General features: G+C 40.5%; 3 protein-coding genes and 1 non-coding gene across 4 annotated transcripts in view; 2 read left to right on the top strand and 2 right to left on the bottom strand.

Annotated features, from left to right (window-relative positions):
- Positions 1-16915, top strand: part of ZBTB25 (zinc finger and BTB domain containing 25) — a 39987-nt gene extending 23072 nt beyond the window's left edge. Inside the window, exon 5 of the mRNA XM_064486020.1 lies at positions 16588-16915. Coding sequence (XP_064342090.1) covers positions 16588-16692 — 105 coding nt within the window. The 3' untranslated portion in view covers positions 16693-16915. The remainder of the gene's footprint in view (positions 1-16587) is intronic.
- AKAP5 (A-kinase anchoring protein 5) lies at positions 2570-11098 on the bottom strand. The gene is made up of 2 exons (XM_064486021.1): positions 10953-11098; positions 2570-8389 (listed from the first exon to the last, which is right to left on the bottom strand). The coding sequence occupies exon 2, from the start codon at positions 8128-8130 to the stop codon at positions 6847-6849; it is 1284 nt and encodes a 427-aa protein (XP_064342091.1). The 5' UTR covers positions 8131-8389; positions 10953-11098; the 3' UTR covers positions 2570-6846.
- The window catches only part of MTHFD1 (methylenetetrahydrofolate dehydrogenase, cyclohydrolase and formyltetrahydrofolate synthetase 1), a 51559-nt gene continuing 46010 nt past the window's right edge, over positions 16225-21773 (bottom strand). Inside the window, exons 25-28 of the mRNA XM_031453853.2 lie at positions 21498-21605; positions 20647-20799; positions 17862-17955; positions 16225-16476 (exon numbers count right to left, since the gene is read on the bottom strand). Coding sequence (XP_031309713.1) covers positions 17866-17955; positions 20647-20799; positions 21498-21605 — 351 coding nt within the window. The 3' untranslated portion in view covers positions 16225-16476; positions 17862-17865. The remainder of the gene's footprint in view (positions 16477-17861; positions 17956-20646; positions 20800-21497; positions 21606-21773) is intronic.
- Positions 21099-21172, top strand: TRNAT-AGU (transfer RNA threonine (anticodon AGU)). Its single transcript has one exon. It is a non-coding gene; the product is annotated as a tRNA-Thr (tRNA).

The raw sequence follows: 21773 nt of genomic DNA, 5'->3' as shown, positions 1-21773 counted from the left end.
AGTATCTAATTAAAAAAAATTTTTTTTTGATAACTGGCATTTGTACTTAAGTGCCTTATAAAGAGGAAAATCTAAAGAACCTATGGTGGTTTGTTAGAAAAAGGATGTAACATTTGCAAAGATAAGGAGAAAGGTTTCAAAATGCAGATCTAAGATTCCAGGGGAGTGAGTCTCGAAAGTTTTTTTGTTTTGTTTTTTGTTTTTTTTTTACTGGACCAGTTCTCATTTGCCAACACTGCCCTTCTTTCACATAGGTGCATGGTCTGTGCTGTGAGCTCAGTGGTTCCTGTTCTCGCTTTACAGCGTTTTAAGTGTGGGAGGAAAGGCATAAAAATGGAGGACTCCTTTTTAAAAATTTTAAACATCTCCTGTTTCACTGTCAACATCATCACAGTTCTGCAGACTTCTCAAACTGGTGGTTATGTTCAGACCCACTACATAGCACCATGCAAATTATGCACAGTTAATGCTAGGGGGCACCACTCACCAAATGCATGCTTCTGGGGTTGGGTTGTGCACTTTCCATAACTGTGCAGGGCAGCCTGCCTGTCCTTATCCCGGTTTCAATGTTGGGTTTAAGAAGCCTGTATTTTGAATTTCTCTAGCAAGTAGCAATTTTCATTGATGCAGCCAGGAAATTATATTAAAACTAAAAAACAGCTGGTATAAATAGCAATGAAATTAGAATAAGAAAAAAATTAATCCTTCCTAGGAGATACAACTATATGTTTGTCAAAATTTGTAAACTGTGCACGAAAAACGGTGGATTTTACTATACGTAAATTATACCTTGATGGAAAAAAGGTTAAGACCACCCAGATTAATATAGAAGTCTTAAAGCTTAATGACTCATAATGATTATCATTCACTATTAATCCTTTCACAGGTCAGAAAAAAAACACCTCAGCCAGACACTAAGGGTATAAATAAAACCCATAAAACAAAAAAGATAATTCTGAAATTTACTCTGAAATTAGTGAAATTATTGATAAGGCAGTTTGTGGCACATCTGGATAAAAGATCAGAAAGTCAGGTTGACTTTTCACCTGAATTGAGTAGTGGGTGACCAGTTATTTTGGCATTCTGTACATCTCAGCCTTACACAGAGTGCAAGGACAGTTCTAACTAGCCATTCTGATCAGGAGGATGGAAATACTCTGGTTTTGGATGACCTGTTTAAAGGGAAGTGATATTCTAAGTTTTTATGCCTCAGATGGCTATTCCACAGGAATCCCTGCATTGTAATTTATATATGAGGATATTTGACTTGAGCATGCATGCCTGTAGCTGCGTTACTTGTAACTGTACACATCACAGATGTGGTCCAGAGACCCACTTACAGCCACACTGACCAGACCTTCCTGTGACCTGAAGGTCCAGATGTCAAAGTAGGAATCTAGAAATAAAAGGTGTGAGTACACGTGTATAAATGACTGCACCTGCTTTTGTGTCACCCTGTGCTCTCCATCTCCCAAGAGTGCAAAACTGGAAGGCCTGGTTTTTATGGCCACAAGTAAAGCTGTGAAAAGTATAAGAAAAACTTAATCCTTGCTGGGAGTTTTCCAGCCTAGGAGCCATCACCCCATCCTCCTCTCACCTAGGTTTTCTTTAACTGTTCACGGTGCCCCTGCCCAGCTTTGCTGAGGATTTTCTGCGGACATGTAGTTTGCACATGCACGTACACACATACACTCACTCTCTTTCCTAAGCTGGGGAATTGAGCTTCCAGTGATCTCAAGCTTTGGGGGAAAAGAAAGGTATGTACTTCACAAAGAGATTGGGGACTCCAGACTTAAGTGGTAAGGGCAGAATTGCTTGTGAAGACAAGCGTTGCAAAAGGTTATGCATTTTTCTCATAATAGAAAGATGTGATTTAATAAAAAAAAATTTTAATTCTGCAAAATGTGAAATAGTAAATGCTCTCTGTACAGTATGTGTACGTTAATGACATTTTACTTTGGAACAAAGTTAAGTTCTAGGACTTTTAACACAGTATCAACTTTGGTCCCAAGATTTAGAACGCACACTCTTTCATAGAGCCTAATTATTATCATTGGGCTGTGCTTAAGAAAAAACAGGGCTGTCGATGTTAAGAGCAGAAAATCAATGTCATAGTAAACACAGAACTTTTGAAACACCCAGCTTTTAGCAGGCACCATCTCAATAAGCATTTTCACTTCAAGATTGCTTAGTTATTTGGAAAACCATACGGATTATTAACAATTCCTAGGTTAGTATAATGTGGAAAACAACTAGTGAGAACAGCAAGAGATGATGAAAACAAGTGCACTTCTGCCAAGTTCATAGATGCCATCAAAGTCAGAATTGCCCTTTAGATGCCATTAGTTCATGACATGGAATTCAGGTTCTAGGTGTTTGTGTTTCTCTTTGCTGGAGGTGAGCTCTTTCAGGCATGCCATCGTAAATTCTGTCCAACACAATCAGCAGAGTAGAACTTTTGGTGGCTCTACCTCAGTGGCTTCAGCAGTGTGATCTTTATAGTTTTAGGAAGTGAATGTACTATACCAGGTTTCTCTTGAAAGGTTTGGATAAATAAAATAAACACGAGCCAGTAGAACATTTATTCTGTATTAATAGTCAGTACATTTATTAATTCAGGTTGAATTTCTTTTTCTACAGAGTATTATTTCTTTAATATTTGCATCTGATCCACAGTAATATAGTACTAATTTTAATGAGAAATACAAATTGGAACTTTTGCTTTCATGATAACTCATCCACTTAACATTTTTACAAAGAACTACTATAAATATGTAACATTATGCAGGCCTTTTTCTGCACCTGTTCACAAGTCAGAAGGAATACACTGTTTAACTATTTAGAAGCTGAATACTTTCAAACTGCCCAGTATTTATATGGCCATCGCCCCACACCAGACAAAATTAATCACCGTCTGTTCTCCCACCAGTGTACTCGCGAGGCTGCATCACCTGTGGTTCTTTGCCTTAATGTCTGCCCCAGTTCCAGTTGCTACTGCTCCCTCAGTTGAGCTCTTGGAGGGCAGGGAGCCTGTCCCCTTTATTCAGTATTTGGCATGTGTTACATACCCAATACAAATTGAATAAATTGAATTTAAATTTAAGTAGTTTCCTTCTGTTAAACTTTTGTAACTAAGTAAGGATTACAAAAAACTGTTTTCAAAAACAAACAAAATGTACTGTATATTGAAATTTTGAATTCTTTATAATAAGAAACTCCATGTTACACAGTAAAACATCATAGGAATTTGAACCTAAAGAACTCTAAACCTTAAATGAGGATTTAAAAAAATGCAGAAATGGCAGGCAAAAAGTTCACCCCTGATTATTATTATTAGGTGAAATTAGAAAGTAGACTTTACACATTTGAATAAAGTTGATGTTAAAAAATATTTTCAAACAATGGGATTCTAAAGCCTAACAATTGTGTTAAAAATTCTGCTGTAAACCCCCCCAAATTAATTCTTAACTATAAAAAATAAGGCAACTTGAAGTTAGAAATTTATGGATGAAGTTAACTTTGGATTGCATGCAGAAGCCAGATCTGACTGGTACCCTCTCATAACCATTATCTCTAAAAGCTTTTAGCAAGAAGGCCATTCACACATACTGGTGAAATAACATAATCTCTCAGAAATAAATCAGAGTTTATGACTTCACTAAGTAGTAGACCAATTAAGAGCATCACAAACTTCGTGCTGTCAAATACATTACCTTGAAAGAAAATTATGCAGACAGCTTTTCTGAAGAACTCCATTTGTGCCCCATGCTTATTGTTCTTTGAGGTGGAGGAGGTGGCAGGGAACATAATTTCTCTTTGAAAGTTCTTTTGTTTTCTGCTACCTGTATTTAAATGTTACCAAGGACTATTTCTGTATCCTATTAAGTACTTTGAGAAAATGTTAAGAGAATAGTGCTACATAAAATAGAGGAGGATTTTTATATTCACTAGTTGTAAAGCTAACTGAATAATCCTTGACTCTTAAAAGAGAGAAGATAACATGCTGAAAAACTTAACAAGTATCTGATAAACCAACCTGCCTTGTAAAATTCTGAGTTGAAAAAGAAACTGAATCCCAGCTAATTAATAAATGTTCACTAAAAGCAGCATTTATACCACAGCAAATTTAAATGCAAATTAATGTGGTGTTATTAGGTTGCTTTTAAATGATCACTTTAATATTGTCAAGTGGATGTGAATTGAATAAGAACCTACCTATATTCATTTAATATCTTGCATATAAGGTCAAAGTGCTTAAAATAAATACCATTAAAATGAAAAAAAAATGAGTGGCTTCTAAGTCATCTGATTCCTAATTATTTCTATAACAACAAAAAAATTTGGATCACCTTAGAATTCACTGCAGTAGAATTCGGCCATGTAGCAGATATAATCAGATTAAGACCAATTTCTGGATTCCTTTTTCAAACTGGAATCCTACTTATTTAATTCACGAGATATTCTCAATAGAAAAGATCAAGGAGAATCCAGTTAAGAATGAATGCAAATAGACTACACATTTCATCACAAAAACAATCAATTATAATACATTCTAAGCAAATATGTATCACACCGCAGTGGGAAAAAAAAATTAGAAACCTAGGACTAGTTAGATAAAATGTTACTTTCTTTTAAAAATTCATTACACATACTTACCTCACATTTGTTTTTAAAACTCCCAAATAAATATGCCTAAACATTTCAAAATATTTTCAGTAACTGGTAAGTGCTGTACTTTTTGCTCATTCATGAGAAATTACTAAAAACTTACAATGCAAGTATATTGGCTTGAGCCATCATTGCAGAAAATGAAGGCAGGATTCTTTAAAACACTGTAAAATGCACCAAATTTAATCAGTTTTTAAAAAATTGTTCACTTTTAAATATGTAGCTGCTGGTAGCTGTCCAAGTCCATTAGCACCACATATAGTGAATTAAAAGGAGTATTTTTAGGAAGGATGACTTAGCAGTCTTTTTTAAAAAAAAATGTTTAAAAGTTATAGAATTAAAAGAAACTGATTTCTTGAATCATGTTTTGAAAGATCCAATTTTAAATTGCTAAATTGAAGGATTTGGGTGGGTACCTTGCCCCCTAAGGTTATAAGCATGAAGGTGGGAAAATCTGGGAGAATACTTTTGTATTCTTGAATCTTGCTAATAATATTCATTATTTGGTTCAGTTCCAAAGTCAGATTAGGTTCTTTTGCCAGAGGTCTCAATATGTACTTCAGGAAGAAACAAAGATGTATGGAACAAATTAGCACATACCTTCTATATGCAATCCACACGTAATGGCAAGAAGTCACCAGGTCATTTAAATCATTTAATGTACATTCTTTTCTCCACGAATGTGCAAATACCTTGAGCAAAAACCTTACAACTCAAGTGAAAGCTCTTCATTACTTCATTTGCTTTCAGAGTGACACTGTCACTCAGTTTAGACAGTGGGGAACTATACAATATGAACCCTGACCTGTGAGGTAAGGAAATGTGCTGCAGTATTATGGCCATTTCACACAAGGAAAGACTGAAACAAATACTTTTTCAAAAAAATATGGCAATCACTGAGATCGATTACTTAAATAACAATAAAATGCAAATAAGCCCTTCTTGTTATATTAAGTTCACTTTTTGGTAAAGGATTAGCTGGACTGAAATTACTGATGAAAAAGTTACTTTTCAATATTCAGGTAAAGTGTTTTTTACTGGTGTCTCTCAACCCATAGGCACAATAAAAGAATTTTGACATTTAAAATATAATGTTCTTTAGAAATAACTTTTCACTTTCTATTCAGCCATGTACTTTGCTCATTCTTGGCCAAGAATGACTAATATTTTCACTAAATCATTATGATTTCCTAGGATTTCTACTGCCAGGCTGGCTTGGAATCCACACTTTCCTCTTTGAGGAGAGATTGGTGAATAGTCTCTAGAGATGTAATCCTGTAAGATGAATCCTATGTTATCCGTGATAACTTGTTACTTGGGAAGTTTGCCTTCTCCTGGATGGAAGATAATATTCTACTTTTTGTTTTTATTGTTGCTGTTGTTTTTGTTTTTGTTTTTGTTTTTTTTGACTTTTCAGCAGATGATCTCATGCATAAATGGATTTACACAGGTCTGTTTGGGGCAGAAGAAAGATGGAGAGGGAAAATGCACTCCCCGTTTCCCCACCTTTGCACTTGGTAATTATTTGCCTGTTTGTAGTAATTTGTGAGTGGCTTTTGTAAGGGACCTGAGCAAGACTAGAATATCACTCATGTTTAACCAAGCAACATATATATATATATATATTTTTTTTTTTTTTTGGCCTCCAATATTTGGGGGGGGGTTAAGACTACTGCCTAGGAGTGTAACAACTATAAATCACACATTTACAAAAATAGCTCACCTTATTCACCATTTTAAACAACATAAAAGTGCACCGTAAAAAAAAAAAAAAAGGTTGTTGAAAACTGAATGCAATATTCACCTATACACAGATGTATCAAGCAGAACCAGGCTTTATGACATCAGAGGATATTAAAGAGCTTATGGTATACCACAAGTGCTCAATAAATACATCCTCCCTCAAGCACCCTAATCTCCACATGCCATTTTAGCAACTCCCTGGATGTCACCTTGCATTGCACTCTGTACTGACCTCCTCCAATCCAGAAGTGGCTTCATGGCAGTGGTAGGGAGGGTTTCGTAACTTGATTAATTCTTTAGCACTTCTGGGCTGGAATTGTACCTTTAAATTCCACAGATGGTATTTCTCTCATTTGTTACAGAATAAGAAATGCCACAAATATGTAAAATACTTCACCGTTAAGCTTTTCTTCCTCCCATGATCTAGAAACTAAATCACTGTAGAAGATTGTTTATTGTATTATCATCAGAGGCCATTTCATTAACCAGCTGTTCTATGGACAACTGGATAGCATTCTTGACAAGAGAAGAAGCTGTTTCTATTAAGAGTGTTTCATATTGTTCTGAAGTTCTACCCTCAAAACCACTATCATTAGCAAAAACCCCTACTTGCTCATTTTCAACTGAAATTAAGAACTGCTTAGGGACATTTTTAGACTTCTGAACATCAAATTCACTGATTTCGGTGTCTGTGATAATAATAGCAATTGGCTCCATTCTTTTGCTTTCTTCTGGTTTGGGTTTTTCTGCTGTGATCTCATTTTCTTTAAAATCTGATTCCTGGCTCAATTCAGTATCTTTTGGCTCACTCTCCTCAGTTACAGTCTCTCTACTTTCATGGTCTTTCCAGTTTGGTCCACTTTCTAGGGTATCATTTCTGGCTCCTTCCACAATTTGTTGATCTGGGAGTGCAGGTGAGGGAGGAACATCAGAAACTACTGGAAGCTGACATTCTGTATCTGGAGTTTCCAGTGGGCTTGCTTGCTGAGGTTGAACGCTTTGTTTTTCCTCAATCGTTTCAATATCTTTTTCAAGGATTAGAGTTCCTGTTTGAATAGCAGAATGCCCCGTATCTAACTCCAGTTCTACCAAAATCACTTTCTCTCCAGAAGTTATGCTGTTGTTCACATTTGATTCACAGACCTCATCACCCTCTTTCTGTGAGACATCTTCCCTTATATCCTGGGTCGACTTGGTCTTTGTTGCCTTGTCATCTGACTGGGTCAGAGTTTTTGTATCCAAACTCTCAGCCTCTGCCTGCATTTTGATGCTGCGGTCTGAGTCTTCTATAATTTTGGAATGCTTCCTTTTCTCCCCTTTTGAGAATTTTATGCAGGGAATCTTGAGTCTGGATTTTGCCTTTTTCTTAGAAGGATCAGCATCCTCAGCATTGATTTCAGGTTGCACCTCAGCCTCAAAGGACTTTTGCTGCTTTGAAGAATCTGACCTTTTCCTGCGTGTTACAAGGCGTTTGATTGAGGCCCAGGCCCCTCCTGGGGGCTGTGGCTGATCAGAAGCTCCTGCTTCTGGGGAGCACTTCCTTGCTGCATCAGCAGTTTCAGAGCCAGCTTTGGGCTTCATTGCTTTGGCTGCTTTCTTTCTTCTCTTGAAGCAAAGCATTGATGCTTTTTCCTCCTGCCTCTCCTCCTGAGGACTAACTTCTGCCAATCTCTTCTCATCCTTGTTTTCTACTTGAATTTCAGAAACTGTGGTCTCCATTCTTACATTACACCTTTTCTTTAGAAAAGTATATGTTCTCTTCCTTAGCAGACTTTTATGATAAAAAAGTGGGCAAAAATATACTGAGTAAAATTTCTTCCAGGTGTATTCACTCCTTTCGTCCTACTCCATACAGTTGTTTTAGGTGGTTTCTCCAGTTACACAAATACTTAGATTCTCTATTACTTGTAATTTCTCTCTTTAATATCTTCATGAAAGCCCTTTACTGGATAGATTTTTGTTTTATTTACGGATCAACCTGACAAGAGAAAAGAGAGTGGTATTTTATTTCACCATCAGCCTATTGTTTTCTATAAAGACTATTTCAGTTGATTGTATAGATTCTGCCAAGCATGTTTCCCTTATAATAACTTACTAAAATGACTGGAGAGTAAAACTTGGGGTTTACTTTTGCCCTATCAGAAATATTTCAGCATGAATTTAGTTTGTTCTTCTCTTTGTTAAAACTTCATTTTGGATTACTCTGCAAATCTGATATTATTTAATCAGTTCTGTAGTTGTGCTGTCTTTATGAATTGTTTATGATTCTGAATTGCAAGTTAACAAACAAAAACCACCACCATCCACAAGAAAAAACAACGAAGGGCAGAGTGGTGAGCAAGCTAGTGTAATTTTTATTACGTGTAATAAACAGTTTTGAAGCTTGCAAAGGGTCCTAGAGATTATTCGAGAGTATTCAAGTCCTGCCAGATGAAGAAATTGAGCTCCAGAGTGGGCAGCTGGCATGCTGAAAGCCATACAGTTAGATGAGGTCATAGCCAGAGTTAGAACTGAAGACTTTGACTCTCTGATGTTCTTTCCGTTATACCATAAGGTTTCTGTTCTAAAAATGTGTGTTTCATGAAGGAGGTGCTACTTTTCATACATGCTCTTGGGAAATTTAACATTACTGTCCTTCTCCACTGTTAAATTTGTTTGTATAATTTTGACATTTTTTCCTAAGTAGCTGCTGTTCAAATGTTTTCCATAATGAGCACATAGTTGAAGGTCAGAGTGAGTGATAATAACAGCTGACATTTATTGAGCTACTCCTGTGTATTAGGAATTGCTAAGCACTTTTACATACGTCTCTAATCCTCCCACAACATTACAAAGTGAGTAGGTGGTGGTATCACATCTACAGATGAAGAAATCGAGGCCTAGAGAGGTTAAGCAATTTGCCCGGGATTACATAGCTAGTAGATAACTGAGCTCAGATTCGACCCAAGATTGCTTGTTTCTGAAGCCTGTCCCCTGAAATTGGGAGTTTCATTAGAAAAATGAATTGTTTGGAGATGCCAATCTGCACTAGATCCACTAGTCAAAAAATTTAAAAATTGTTTAATGGTCATGTGACCATAATACAGCCCAGCAACTTATAACTGAACCAAACCTGAACGGGGAGTTCTTGCTGTTTTAAAATCAAGCTTTCAAACTCTTTATATTTTCTTGGTTCTTGATCTAATTTGAAAGCCAAAAATAAGTTGATAAGCTATGCAATTGGCAAACTGATTAGTTATATATATAAATATAAAGGTATATTTTAAAATTAGTCCACAAAATGGTATGATAGTATCAATGGTGATCACCTAACAAAAATCCTATGAATTTTAGTTGATGGATGTCCTAAAATAAAGAGACTCTTTATACTGTTTTTATGTAAATCTTTCACTATTGAAGGTTTATTTGGGTAGCTCTTGATTCTATGAACTACAGAAGGAAAATCAGTTTATGATCTAAGTAAATATTTCCTTAAGCTGGGTGTTACATATACTCCATGCCTCTGGCAGAAAAACAAAATCATCCTAGAACAATGATGGAACTAAAATATGCACATTTTACAGTGTCCCTCCTCATGAGATGCTTCCGTAAGCATTGGAACCACGGGTGATTATAGCTCTCTTTAAGTCTCCCCACCTCTTGTAAGTTCTCAGCGCCTGAGAGTTTTTATTAACCAGAGGATGCATGACTGATAGCAATATTGAAATTAGATCATGTTTAGGAACATATCATTTGAAACCAGCCTGGATGGCCCACAGACAACTGCTTGAGAAGCTCACTTGAATGTGTATCACGATGCAGAAATAAAACATACCCAAACAAAACCTACACTGAAATGGGGAAAATGCAGTCTGCAGACATTAAAACTTTGCAGAACATTAGACCGCAAATGATTAGTCCTTAACCTGCACCGGTAGTTTTATCGCCTCAGAATCTTAAAGCCTCGGTAGTAATTTCCTGATAGAATCGCAAGTCTACTGCCACAGAAAATACCCCTTCCCCTTCTCCCGTGAACAGAGGAGCACGGAGGCAAAGAGCAGCCACTTCCCGAGGAAAGCAGTGACTCTCTCCCTGCGCCAGGTGTGGACCACGAATTTTCTTCCCGGAGGAAGGCGTCTGCCCTCCCTCTCGATGCGCCTTATGGCAGGAGCTGGAGCGCAGGGTAAAGTAACTCAAAAAGGAAAGTGCTGGGGCGTGGAACAGACAACCCAGCTTCAAGCTATCTGCACAATTACCACGGCCAAGAACCCCAAACACATTTCTCTCCAAAAGGGCAAAGGAGGAAAAAAAACGACCAGCAACCCATGCTCCTAGACTCGCTGTAACGCGGAGAGGGTAGGTGGGCACAGCTGATGAGAGTCGCGCTGGCTGGAGAGTCCTGCAGGCAAACGACCTTCCCAGTTCTTACCCCGGCCACGTCGAGGGGCCCGGATTCCCGGTGTCCAGCGGGCACCTCCCGCCCACTCCACCGGCAGGCGGTCAGCGGACCGGACACCCGCCCGCACCCTCTTCCCCGCAACCTCCTCGTCCTCTTCACTTACCGAAGGCGCCGGGGTCCCTGGCCGACGCTGGGGTCACGGGGGCGTTCGCGGGGCCGGGCGCCTGGGCAGGCGGGAAGCCACTGTCGCACCCGGAGCGAGCCGCCCTCTGCAGAGGGACCGCAGCCCGGAGGCGCCCCCTCCCCAGAGCGCGGGGACCGACAGTCGGCGGCACCAATGCGCGCGGAGCGGGCGGGCGCGGGGCGGGGCCCGGGCTGGGGGCGGCGGGCGGGGCGTGGGGGAGGCAGGAGTGCCACCTGCGAAGCAGTTCGCCCAGCCGCGGGGGAGCAGACCTTCGCGCTCCCAGCCGTGCGACCACATCCTGGAAAGGGCCGAGGGCCACGGAGAGAGCCAGAGACACAGAGAAAGCCGGCAGATGGGGAGGGGACCAGGGTCGCAAGCCTCCCATTTTCTCAGACGCAAAGCAGCAAAATCCAGTTTTAAATTATAGGTACTCCCATTTTAAATCCCCTCATTGAATATTTAAAGTCACAGCAGATATCACACTTTAAACGTAGGCTTCAAAACTATGCAGAGTGCATCTCGTTTGGAGAGAAAATTTCATATATGAATTGGGAAAAAAAATTTTTTCCCCAGGAGTGGGTTTGGGTGTAATGAGGTTATCAAGATTCGTTGCCAAAGGCTCTCAGAGGCCCAAGATACAGACCTCTGTGTCCCTAAGTATCTAGCAGGCAGGTAGAGATGATGCAGTCTGTGTGCCATTAAGGTCAGCAGAACAGAGGAGCCCAGCCCCTTCCATTCCTTATACCTTATGTATTTCCAAGAATAAGGAGCTTACAAGTTATCCGTGCTTCCCTTTCTGATATTCCTAGGTGCCTGCTTAACCTTGTCCCTCTCAGTTAAGTAGGGTTGAGGGATGGAGAACAGAAGCCTTTCCTCACAATTCCAGTCTTGATCAGAGCAAAGGGTGCAAGACAATATCTTCCCTCCTGCCTGACTGGCTAGGCTGTATATTTTCATACATTTTGAATCTTTATCTAAACAAGTTCGTAACCATAGTGAAAAGCACCATAAGCATTTATTTGTACACATAATCCATTGTGTACAATGCATTAACACCAATAAAAGTTGTTGCATTGAGAGTTTAGAGTGATTTGCTTTGGGTTTAATATTACCTACAAAAGGGCATTCCCAGGAGCTCCAGCAGTGAGGTCCTGCAAGAGGAGTTCCTGCCTCCTCCTCTGGCCCCTTCCAGGCACACAACCCAGATGAAGAAGCTATTAAAGTGGAGGGAAGAACTACTGAAAAGCAGTTGTATTTATCTCTTTTCTTCAATAGGATCATGATCTTTGAGAGAGTAAACTTCAGTTACCCATTTTTCAGTGTTTTTCCAGGAATATATTTTACCATATAGAATATATTCTATAGATTCCACTGAGACTTATTAAGGAAAGAACTATTGAGACACAATAGCAAAGCTGAGTCTAAGCTGTCAACATCTTAGAGACAAGAGCTGCAAAACAGGAATATCCGTAAGCATCTAATTTATAGTAGTTGTAATTAAGAATTCAGTTTATCTTTGTTCATTCAGCAAACCCTAGTCTGTAAAGATGTCCTTTATATCCCTAGATGGGGTACTAACCCTGCTTACTGCCAGTTTTGAACTTTAAACAAACCAAAAGAAATCCATGCCACTCATAACCAACTGAGATACTACTACTTATTGAGATCCAAGTTTTCTCAAACCTAGCAGACCTCGGAGTATGCAACAATTTCAGGCAAAAATAAGATGAGCTTATCTAGATGAAGACGAGGTAGAACAGCTATCTTATTAGGAATAATTGGAAATGAAATAAGGGACAGGTTAAAACAATAAAGGCCATCTTAATGACTTACAGATCTTATTCCACTTACTTGAAAAAAAAAGACTAATGAAAGGGAACTGAAGGGTGGTTCGAGGTAGGAGGTGAATTGACTTTGTATTTGAAGGGCAGATTTCTTTAAGGTACATTACATATAACTCATCCCCAACCTCCAACACACACAGAGTGGAGAACTATAAATAAAATAATGCACTATGGTTTTTCTTTAGGATATAACTAGAACCTGACACCATATCTGAATTTTAAAAATGTATCCAGTATCTCATACGTGAAAGAAACCTGTCATCCCTGAACTCACTTAAGTGACAGTTAGTAAGCTATTACCCATATCATTGTCTGCAACTTCATGAGTAGCTTTTCATTATATAATGAGAAACAGGCTCTAAATATATCTCCAATCTGATGAGAAATTATCCTACCTACAGCTTATCTTGTTAACATCATCAGATACAATGTGCCAATAAAATAGCTTATTTATCTGACCTCTACTGCTTCATAACATTTATCCCATCCTGGTCCCTATCCACCCACAGCCTGGGCCGGTATCTACCAAAAAATGTTTTATAACTCTGTGATAATCATTCTTACATTTTAGAGACCTGCTGGGAATAAGCCCTCCACTCCCCCATTCCTGGTTCGCCATTAAATGAACCTGTGGCTCATTTTCTGCTGGTTTGATCTGTTCCTGGGCACGATCAGGGTTGCACCAGCCAACACAAACTCAACTGTAATTCTGTTGTAATCTGCTTTACTTGACAGCACCCATATGCTGCCTTGTCTTTGAATTGAGAGTATGTATACATTTTCAATGCACAGCAACAGCCTCCGAGGTACAGATCAGAGAAGGTGCAGTCTGTGTAATAGTAATATTATGAATATGGGGAGGGAAGCCATTAGCAGCCCAGATAAGGGTCAGAGTAGGGACAGGGAGGCAGTGACCTTGAAGGACTCCTAGCCCCAAGGTAAAGGCCCCAGACCACCTCTGGCTACACACACTATGTATCCCCAGCATTCATGCTCCCATAGGTCTTGAATTCAGGTCTTCAGTCAGCCTGCAGGTATTTCTTGTTCTTTATGCTTTCTCTTTCATCACACCTCTTTTTTTTTTTTTTAAATCACAGATTGAAGACCCAATTCCACAAAACCCGTATCATCAATAACTGTTCACTCGCCTTCCTAACTTCTTTATTTCTTGTCTCTGCTTCTTCCACAATTTCATCAACCCTTTCTGCCTGTCACAAATAGGATGTCTGTTTCTGTACAACCTGGCAGGGGCTGCCTGCTACAAAGGGCTCTGAAGGCACAATGATGTTAAAGAGTACAGGCTTTGGAGTCAGATGACCTTAACAAGTGCACTTGGCAGAGAGTAGCAGTGTAATTGTGAAGTGCTTTTCTGTACAACAGAGACACATAATTTGCCTATGTGTTCTATTATCATTTATCTCTACATATCTCCAACCAAAGGTCAGCTCCCATTCTGAAGCTAGAGGTCACTCTGCACAAATTTGTTAGGAATTTATCCTATAGATGCTTCTACACAAGTTGCAAAGATACATATGATATGAGAATATTCACTAGGACATTATTTGTAACAGTAAAAACCACGAAACAAGTGTCTATCAAAAGGACTATTTAAACAGTTCACAGCCATAAGAAACAAGATGTATCCCAAACTGCTGATGGAGTAAGAACTCCAAGGTATACTGCCAAGTGGAAAAGGCAAATTGTACCATTTGGATTTTTACTGAAGGCATATTTCACTTCTACTTAGGGAAATTCTTGCATTAGTGATGGTCCCTTCACTCCAAGCAATACCTGGTAAAAACAATTTGACTTATTTATTGTATTAGGGCTTTGTTTATAATCTTTGCCTTATTAAACCTCCACACATCTCTCCCACCAATTCAGTTCACTATTTCTGTCAACATGAAAGATTTAAACCCACATGGCTTTTGGTGATATAAGGAGGCCTAAATTGTTTAGATGATCTTTAAGTCACCACGTCTGACAATAGACTGCTTTCTTCCTGTTTACAAACTGAATTCCCAGCAAGTCCCATTCCAGATGTTTTACAGGACATTTTAAAGCACACCAGAAACAGTGAACTCTGCAGGGTCCAAACAATGCTTTGTAACAGGAACATCACTGAGTGTGTACAGTGTGTAGAATGTGCCAGGTGGTGTTCAAAGCGTAGTGGAGCTGGGCTTTGCGCTCAGGAACCCTTTGCCCCATGCCCTCAAAAGCACTGCCATCACTCCTTAGACTGGAAAACTGACCATATTACAACACTAGTGTTTACCTGGGGGATTAAAAATAGTAAAACCAAGGGCACCAGGAAAAATACCACTCTGCCAATGCCAGCAGTGTTTAGCATGGGCACTGGGGGATGCAACATCTGGAAGGATCCACTGCAAGAAGAAAAAGGGGAAAAGGGAGGAAAAGTGGGATAAGAACAGAGATAGAAGATAAATAACAAGAAGGGAAGGGAAAACATTTGAGGGAAATAAAACATTCTGTAGGGAGGGGTAGAGCTCAGGCACATGGTAGAAGCTCAGTAAATACTTGCTGAACCAACAAGGAAGAAGAGCTACCCTGCGGTTAATGCAATATGACCATCCTTCCTAAAATGAAGAATGAATGGTACTAGGGGCACAGGCAGGGTACAGCTCAGTGGTAGAGCCCATGCTTAGCATGCATGAGGTCCTGGGTTCAATCCCCAGTACTGCCACTTAAATAAAAAAAAAAAAGAATGTCTAGTTCTGTGAAAAATGTCGTGAGTATATTCTCAGGGATTGCACTGGATCTGTGGATTGCTTTGGGTAGTATGGCCATTTTGATAATGTGGATTCTTCCAATCTAAGAGCACAAGATATCTTTCCATTTCTTTGTATCGTCTTCAATTTCCTTCATCAATGTTTTACAGTTTTCAGGGTATAGGTAACCTCCTTGGCTAGGTTTATTTCTGGGTATTTTGTTGTTTTTGATGCAATGGAAATGTTTATGCCAGTTATAAAACTCTGGTTTTTGAAGTGCCAAAAAAAAAAAGTGAATGAAGGGCCACAAATGGCAAAATATCCCCAAAAAAAGAATGGTGCTAAGGCTGTGACAGAAATGAGAATTCTAAGGAAGTTCAGGACAAAAACCTGTATAAGCGATACTTTCTCAGGGTGAAAAAAAAATGGAACAATATAGAAAAGTGCATGATAAAAAGGCACATCCTCCATACTCTGCTTCTCCCTCAACCGTCTCAGGAGGTTTCTTTATTACACAAGTGTGTGCTGTTTCCCCTCTAAACACAACAGCATCATAAAGTACACACTGCAGCTTGCTTCTTCAGTCCCAGGGCCTGCCCGGCAAACGGGGTCCCATGGGACAGCAGAGAGCCGGCAGCACAGTCTGTTAATGCTGCCATTTATATTTGAACACTGAGATTAACTGCAAAATTATTTACTTTTATTCTATGAGTTCAGTAAAGTAATTAGACATGAGCATGATTTATGCTAATTGATACATGAGGATGGGAATTAAGGCTGAAGAAAGGCTTCTGGGGGAAACTCCCACTGCTTATTTCAGAAGGTCTTTGGGGCAGGGACTGACTTCTCTCGACTTCCCCACACTTCCTGACAGGAGGCCTGAATAAACACTGACCACATTTTCAAAGTAGCTTCTTGAAGATGGACAATCTGGAAGGAAAAGAAACAAGAAAGCGCTGAAGTATTTCCTCTACCCTCCCTCACCGCACCATCACCCTCTGGCACCGCCAGAGCTGTTAACGTTCATATCCTTCCCCACAGCTGACTCTCCTAGGGTCTGTCCACAGACTTGAAAACAAGGAACGGCATTTACGTCATGGCCGTGTGACTACTGTTCAACGCCAGTCCAAGCATGAGCCAGGATGACATCTCCAACGTCACAGACACCCTCCTGCAGAACAGCGTTCCCCCAGCATCAGCACGAGGTCTCTCTTCTTTGGAAGCAGAGATGCTTCTGGGGGTAACCGTCCTTACAGTTTCCTAATTGATGACTGCAGTTTGCCTCCATCTGGACCCTTACTTTATTAAACCATGTGAGAGCTTTTGTTTTGCATCATTACCCTTGACTTCGTCGCCCTCTCTAGGCCTTTTAAATTCCTCCCTCCTCCTGATGGATTTATAATTCTGGGTCACCTGCAGTTGTCAGGACTCCCCTTCAGTACTGTCCAGATCAGGATTTGGTGTCCTGAAAACCATGTCTTCCTTTTTCTTGGTTTAGTCCTCACTTTGCTGGAGTACACTGCTAGCTCCCTTCCCAGGAAGAGATGTGGGGGTGGCAAACCTATACATATGTGAAAACCTCTGGATAGACTCGGTGGGGTGTACGTACAAGCGGAAGGTCACCTTTCCCTGTAGACCTGGAGGGCGTTTCTCCATCGTCTAAAAGCCTCTTACTGCTGATAAGAGGACAGCGGTTCAGTCTAGTTCTTTTTTTTTTTTTTCCATAGGTTAGCCATTTTTTCTCCTCTGGAGAAGGATTTTTAGGATTTTCATCTTTGATGTTTCTGAAATTTCACCTGAGTGTATCCAGGGGTGGCTCATTCATTGTGATGAGTGGTGGGGGCCCTTCACTTAAGGCCCCACGAATTCCTGGACCGATCCTGCTTCCTTTCTCTTTCCTACGTTCCGGGGCATTCACTCACTCTCTCCTGCTAACCATCTATTCAGAGTATACAGACCTTCAGCTGCTCCTGCCCTCCAATGTGCTATCAGCTCAAAGCCCAGGGCTTCCTCGGGTCCCCAGAGGAGGTCTAACCTCCACTGCAGCCCCTCCGTAGTTCATTCAGATGGCAGCTATCTCTCCTATACTGCCAACCTGTGACGAGCTGTGTTCTTCTTCCAAAAATGTATTGAAATATAAATGTTTCATTCACTGGTTACTGCCAGCTCTTATTATAGTCCCCCACCCTGCAGTGATGTCTGGAAAGAAATCTTTTGAAAGCATTAGAACTTGCATTTTCATAGCTTTGGAGCCCTATAATTCACAAATATGCCTCATAAGGAAAAAAGCAAAACTTTCACCAGTAACAACTTACCCATTCAGAACAGCCCATTCACCTGCTCAGTTTCAGGGTCCAAATCAATATCATAGAAACAGGGCCGGGTAGGGAGTCCAGGCATGGTGCTCATCTAGGTGTGAAATACCATTAAAAACAAACTGAATGTGATCTATTTGCACCTTCCCTTCAGATAGAAAGCCCAAGGCACAAAGATAAAATATTATTTTACACTTGTCCATAAAGTGGCACTCTTCATGTTACACATTAAAAATCAAGTCACTGATCCTGCTACGATCTCAGCAGGAATCCCTCAGGTCCTCCTGCAAACCAAATGCCAGACTTCACCAAAGTCCCCCATACCAACAGTTGCAACAAGAGGTAGAGGAGATGCATCCACCTTCATCCCACAATGGCAGGTGCCATGGAGGCTGAGGGGTCAGTTGTTTACCTCCTCAGTTCTCACGTCACAAAATAAAAAGGAGATGCATGGCTTGTCTGCTGTTTCATTTTATTCTAAGGAGTCTTGTGCAGATACTGCTATTATTTTTGCTTCAGCAGCACATTAGGAATCAGTATCAATTAACTTGGGCTAAGCTAAGACATTTCTGTACATAATCTACATGGTTTCACAATCACCATTTTTACTGGTCCCTTTGGCCTTCTGAACCTGAACCTGCAATGCTTACGGATTTTATTTGCACTTGCTTCTTTTTCTGAAGACAGGTATCTACTTAGATGTAAGTCTGTAAGGCTTGTAAGTGGAAACTCGGTATATTTTAATCTGTAACAATGTCCTTTATGATGAATACACAAATTCCAAATCAGATCTAGACAGGAGAAGAGTTTAAGCTGAACTTCTACCACTTAACTGTAAAAATGACGTAGAAAAGGATCAGTCACCTTCTGTAACACAAAACACCTAGGCTTTAGAAAACCTGATCCTGACATCTGCGTGCCAGTCAAGGAGGGAACTGACATCGGTCTCTAGTCTCAAATTCTATTAGAAATAAACAACTGCTGAACATGGGGACAAGTAGGAAAAAGGAAGGGAATGGTCCTCAGACCTAACAGAAAAGCCTGAAGATGACATTACAGAGATAAAGGACATGTGCCCATCGACGTAGACACGCATGTGTGTGTTGGCAGAAAGCTCTGAAGATGATCCCTGAAATAGGGATTAGTAGGAAACACTGGTCGTATCAATAACCAGAAAATTTTAAAAAATGGAAAGATTATGTGGACACATATACAGAAAGTTACATTAAAACTCCAAAAAGAAGCCACCACATCTTGAATTAATACGTAAAATGCTCAGATCCTCTGAGCCCTGTTCAGGCCCCAACAGGAATTAGAAGGCGTGAAGAACAGTCACTGTTAAGCCATCTAGATTATGTGTGGAAATGTCTTGGTCCAAGCTGGCGTCTAACATGAGAATTTATTCTAGATGAGAAAGTTCTGAACTAGGCAGGCTGTGTTTCTCTCTGAACTTCAGGCCCGACTGCTTTCAGTTTTGCTTTCGTCTCTTAGAGTCACCCTCCTGCATGCAGACATCAGAAGTGACAACACTGCTTTTTCAGCTGCCAGCTGCAGACAATGTCTCCAGAAAGAACACACATTTCTGCAATATTCCAGGTGCTGGGTAAATGATTTGCCATTCCTATTAAAAAGGAATTTCTACAAACCCCAAGGACTGATGAGCATTATAATAGAGCAAAATCTCCTGTCTCTGGAGCGGCTGAGGGGCGCTGATTTGCAGGCACGTGTCTGACCACCACTGTCATGGGATGACACTGCCCCACAGAGAGCTGGGAGGTGCAGGGCTCCCCTCTTCAGTAACTTGCCCAAGGCCAAAACCAGTGGAGGTGAAAGTAGATTCGGCTTTAATGTTATGAACTGTTGACTCCATAATACCACCTCCTACCATTTCCTTACACTGAAAGAATAATAGCTCCGAAAGGAGACCTACTGGTTTCTTTTATCTGTGTATTGGCTTAGTTTACTATTTCAATCCTGTACTGCAGGTAAGTACAATCTGCAGACATAGGACACTGGCCAGATCTATGGGGGAAACCTGGGCACAGGACCAATGTTGACTCTGGGACAAAGTTAGTCCAGACTGTGATTATGCCCTTCAGCTTCCCTTTACCTCCCTGTTAGCAATTTTCCTCTTTAATATGCATAAAGCCCATAAGATAAGAAAGCATCTGATAATTAACTCATCTTAAAGCGTAAGTAAACAACCTCACCTTTCACATCTACAGGGTTTACTCACATTTGAAGGGGGAAATACTTTACTCAAAAATGATGAATTCCCTGAATTTTAGACGTAAGCTCCAGGCCTGTCAAGGAGACCCGGGAGACTCCTGGGTATATATCTGAAGGAAATTATTTCAAAAGGACACCTGCACCCCAATGTTCATAGCAGCACTATTTACAACAGCCAAGACATGGAAGCCACCTAAATGTCCATTGATGGATGACTGGATAAAGAAGTTGGGCTGAGTTAGTTGATGAAAGGTGCCCAATAAAAGTCAGCTGTGATTACACAGAAGCATTAACACAGCCTATGAATTAGGCTCATCCTGGACTCCGTCAAGGTCACACTGCCTCTGGGCAACAAAATGATTATTCAGTACAACCAGTCATGGCGTCATCCTTGAACTGACACTAAGATGGCCCAAGATGATTAATCATAACAGGCTGGATTCAACGGTCTCCTCAGCAGCGAACTCTGCTAATTCGGCATTTGTGTGATGGCTTCAGTAATCGATTTGAGGAGCAGAGGTGAATGAGCAGCCCTCTGCCCACAGCACTCACTTACCGTTCCCACCAGAGGGTACAGAAAACCAGCCCCGACACTGGCACGGATGTCTCTAATGGGCAGGACGAAGCCTGTGGGCATGCCTTTGAGCTCTGGGTTGTGAGACAAGGACAGGTGTGTCTTGGCCATGCAGATGGGCAGGTCCCCAAAGCCCTGGGGAATAGGGGCAGAAGTGGGACAAATGAAAAGCTGAAGATGCAACAAAGAACAACCGGGCACTGTGATGACATGGCTTCTGCAATTTATGTGAACCATCTAACTCCCCTTATACCCCTTACATGGCACTGCCCTCCTCCAGCTGGGTTATTATAGATTAAAAATCTTCATTGGGAGGAGGTGAGCACTTACAGCCATATTCCACAAGTGAATATCTTACCTTCATTTATATAACCAATTACAAATGATAGTTTGGAGCAGATGTGAGGATACAAGTAAAGGCACGCTTTCGGCGGGGAAGGATATAGCTCAGTGGTAGAGTGCATGCTTAGTATGCATGAGGTCCTGGGTTCAATCCCCAGTACCTCCATCAAATAAAAATAAGTCTAATTACCTCCCTCAAAATAAAAAAAAATTTTAAAAATTAGAAAAAGAAAAAAAAAAAGCAGACTCTCAACATTTTAGTAAGACATTCTATGTTTCCTCACAGCTTTTCCACACACTTATATATCACCTCTGGGTAGATAAACAACGTGGGACTGGATCACCTAATTCAAGCTCAGCATTTTAAGAGGGGAGAAGGCTGCTGCCCAGACAGGTGAAGCAGTGCTTGGTAGGGCAGGAAGAATGCAGGCATCCTGACTCCAAGGCCTGCTGTAGGAAGAGATGAAAGAACAAACCAACCAAACAACTACCTGCTTTGTGTAGACTTCAGCTTTGTGCTGTGCTTCAGGGAGCAATTCAATGTCATCTGCCCCATAGATCTTCTGTGCAATGATCCTGATTTTATCCTCAACGGGGAGCTGACAGACAGGAAAAAGGGGAGACCGTGACTAAATACATGTGAAGACACTCACCGGGGACATGGCCATTTCCAGGTCAGAATCCCCAAAAAGGCCAGAGGTGTTTTAATTTCTATACACTTACATGGATAGGCAAGTATTTTGAGGTTTAGTGGGTTAGAAACTTTT

The sequence above is a fragment of the Camelus dromedarius genome, chromosome 5, assembly GCF_036321535.1.
Source record: "Camelus dromedarius isolate mCamDro1 chromosome 5, mCamDro1.pat, whole genome shotgun sequence".
In the NCBI taxonomy this organism is placed as follows: Eukaryota; Metazoa; Chordata; class Mammalia; order Artiodactyla; family Camelidae; genus Camelus; species Camelus dromedarius.
This window is presented reverse-complemented; position numbering and strand designations above follow the sequence as displayed.

What these genes read in the sequence shown, in the direction of transcription:
- AKAP5 (XM_064486021.1), bottom strand. Translation starts at nt 8,130, where the DNA reads ATGGAGACCACAGTTTCTGAAATTCAAGTAGAAAACAAGGATGAGAAG.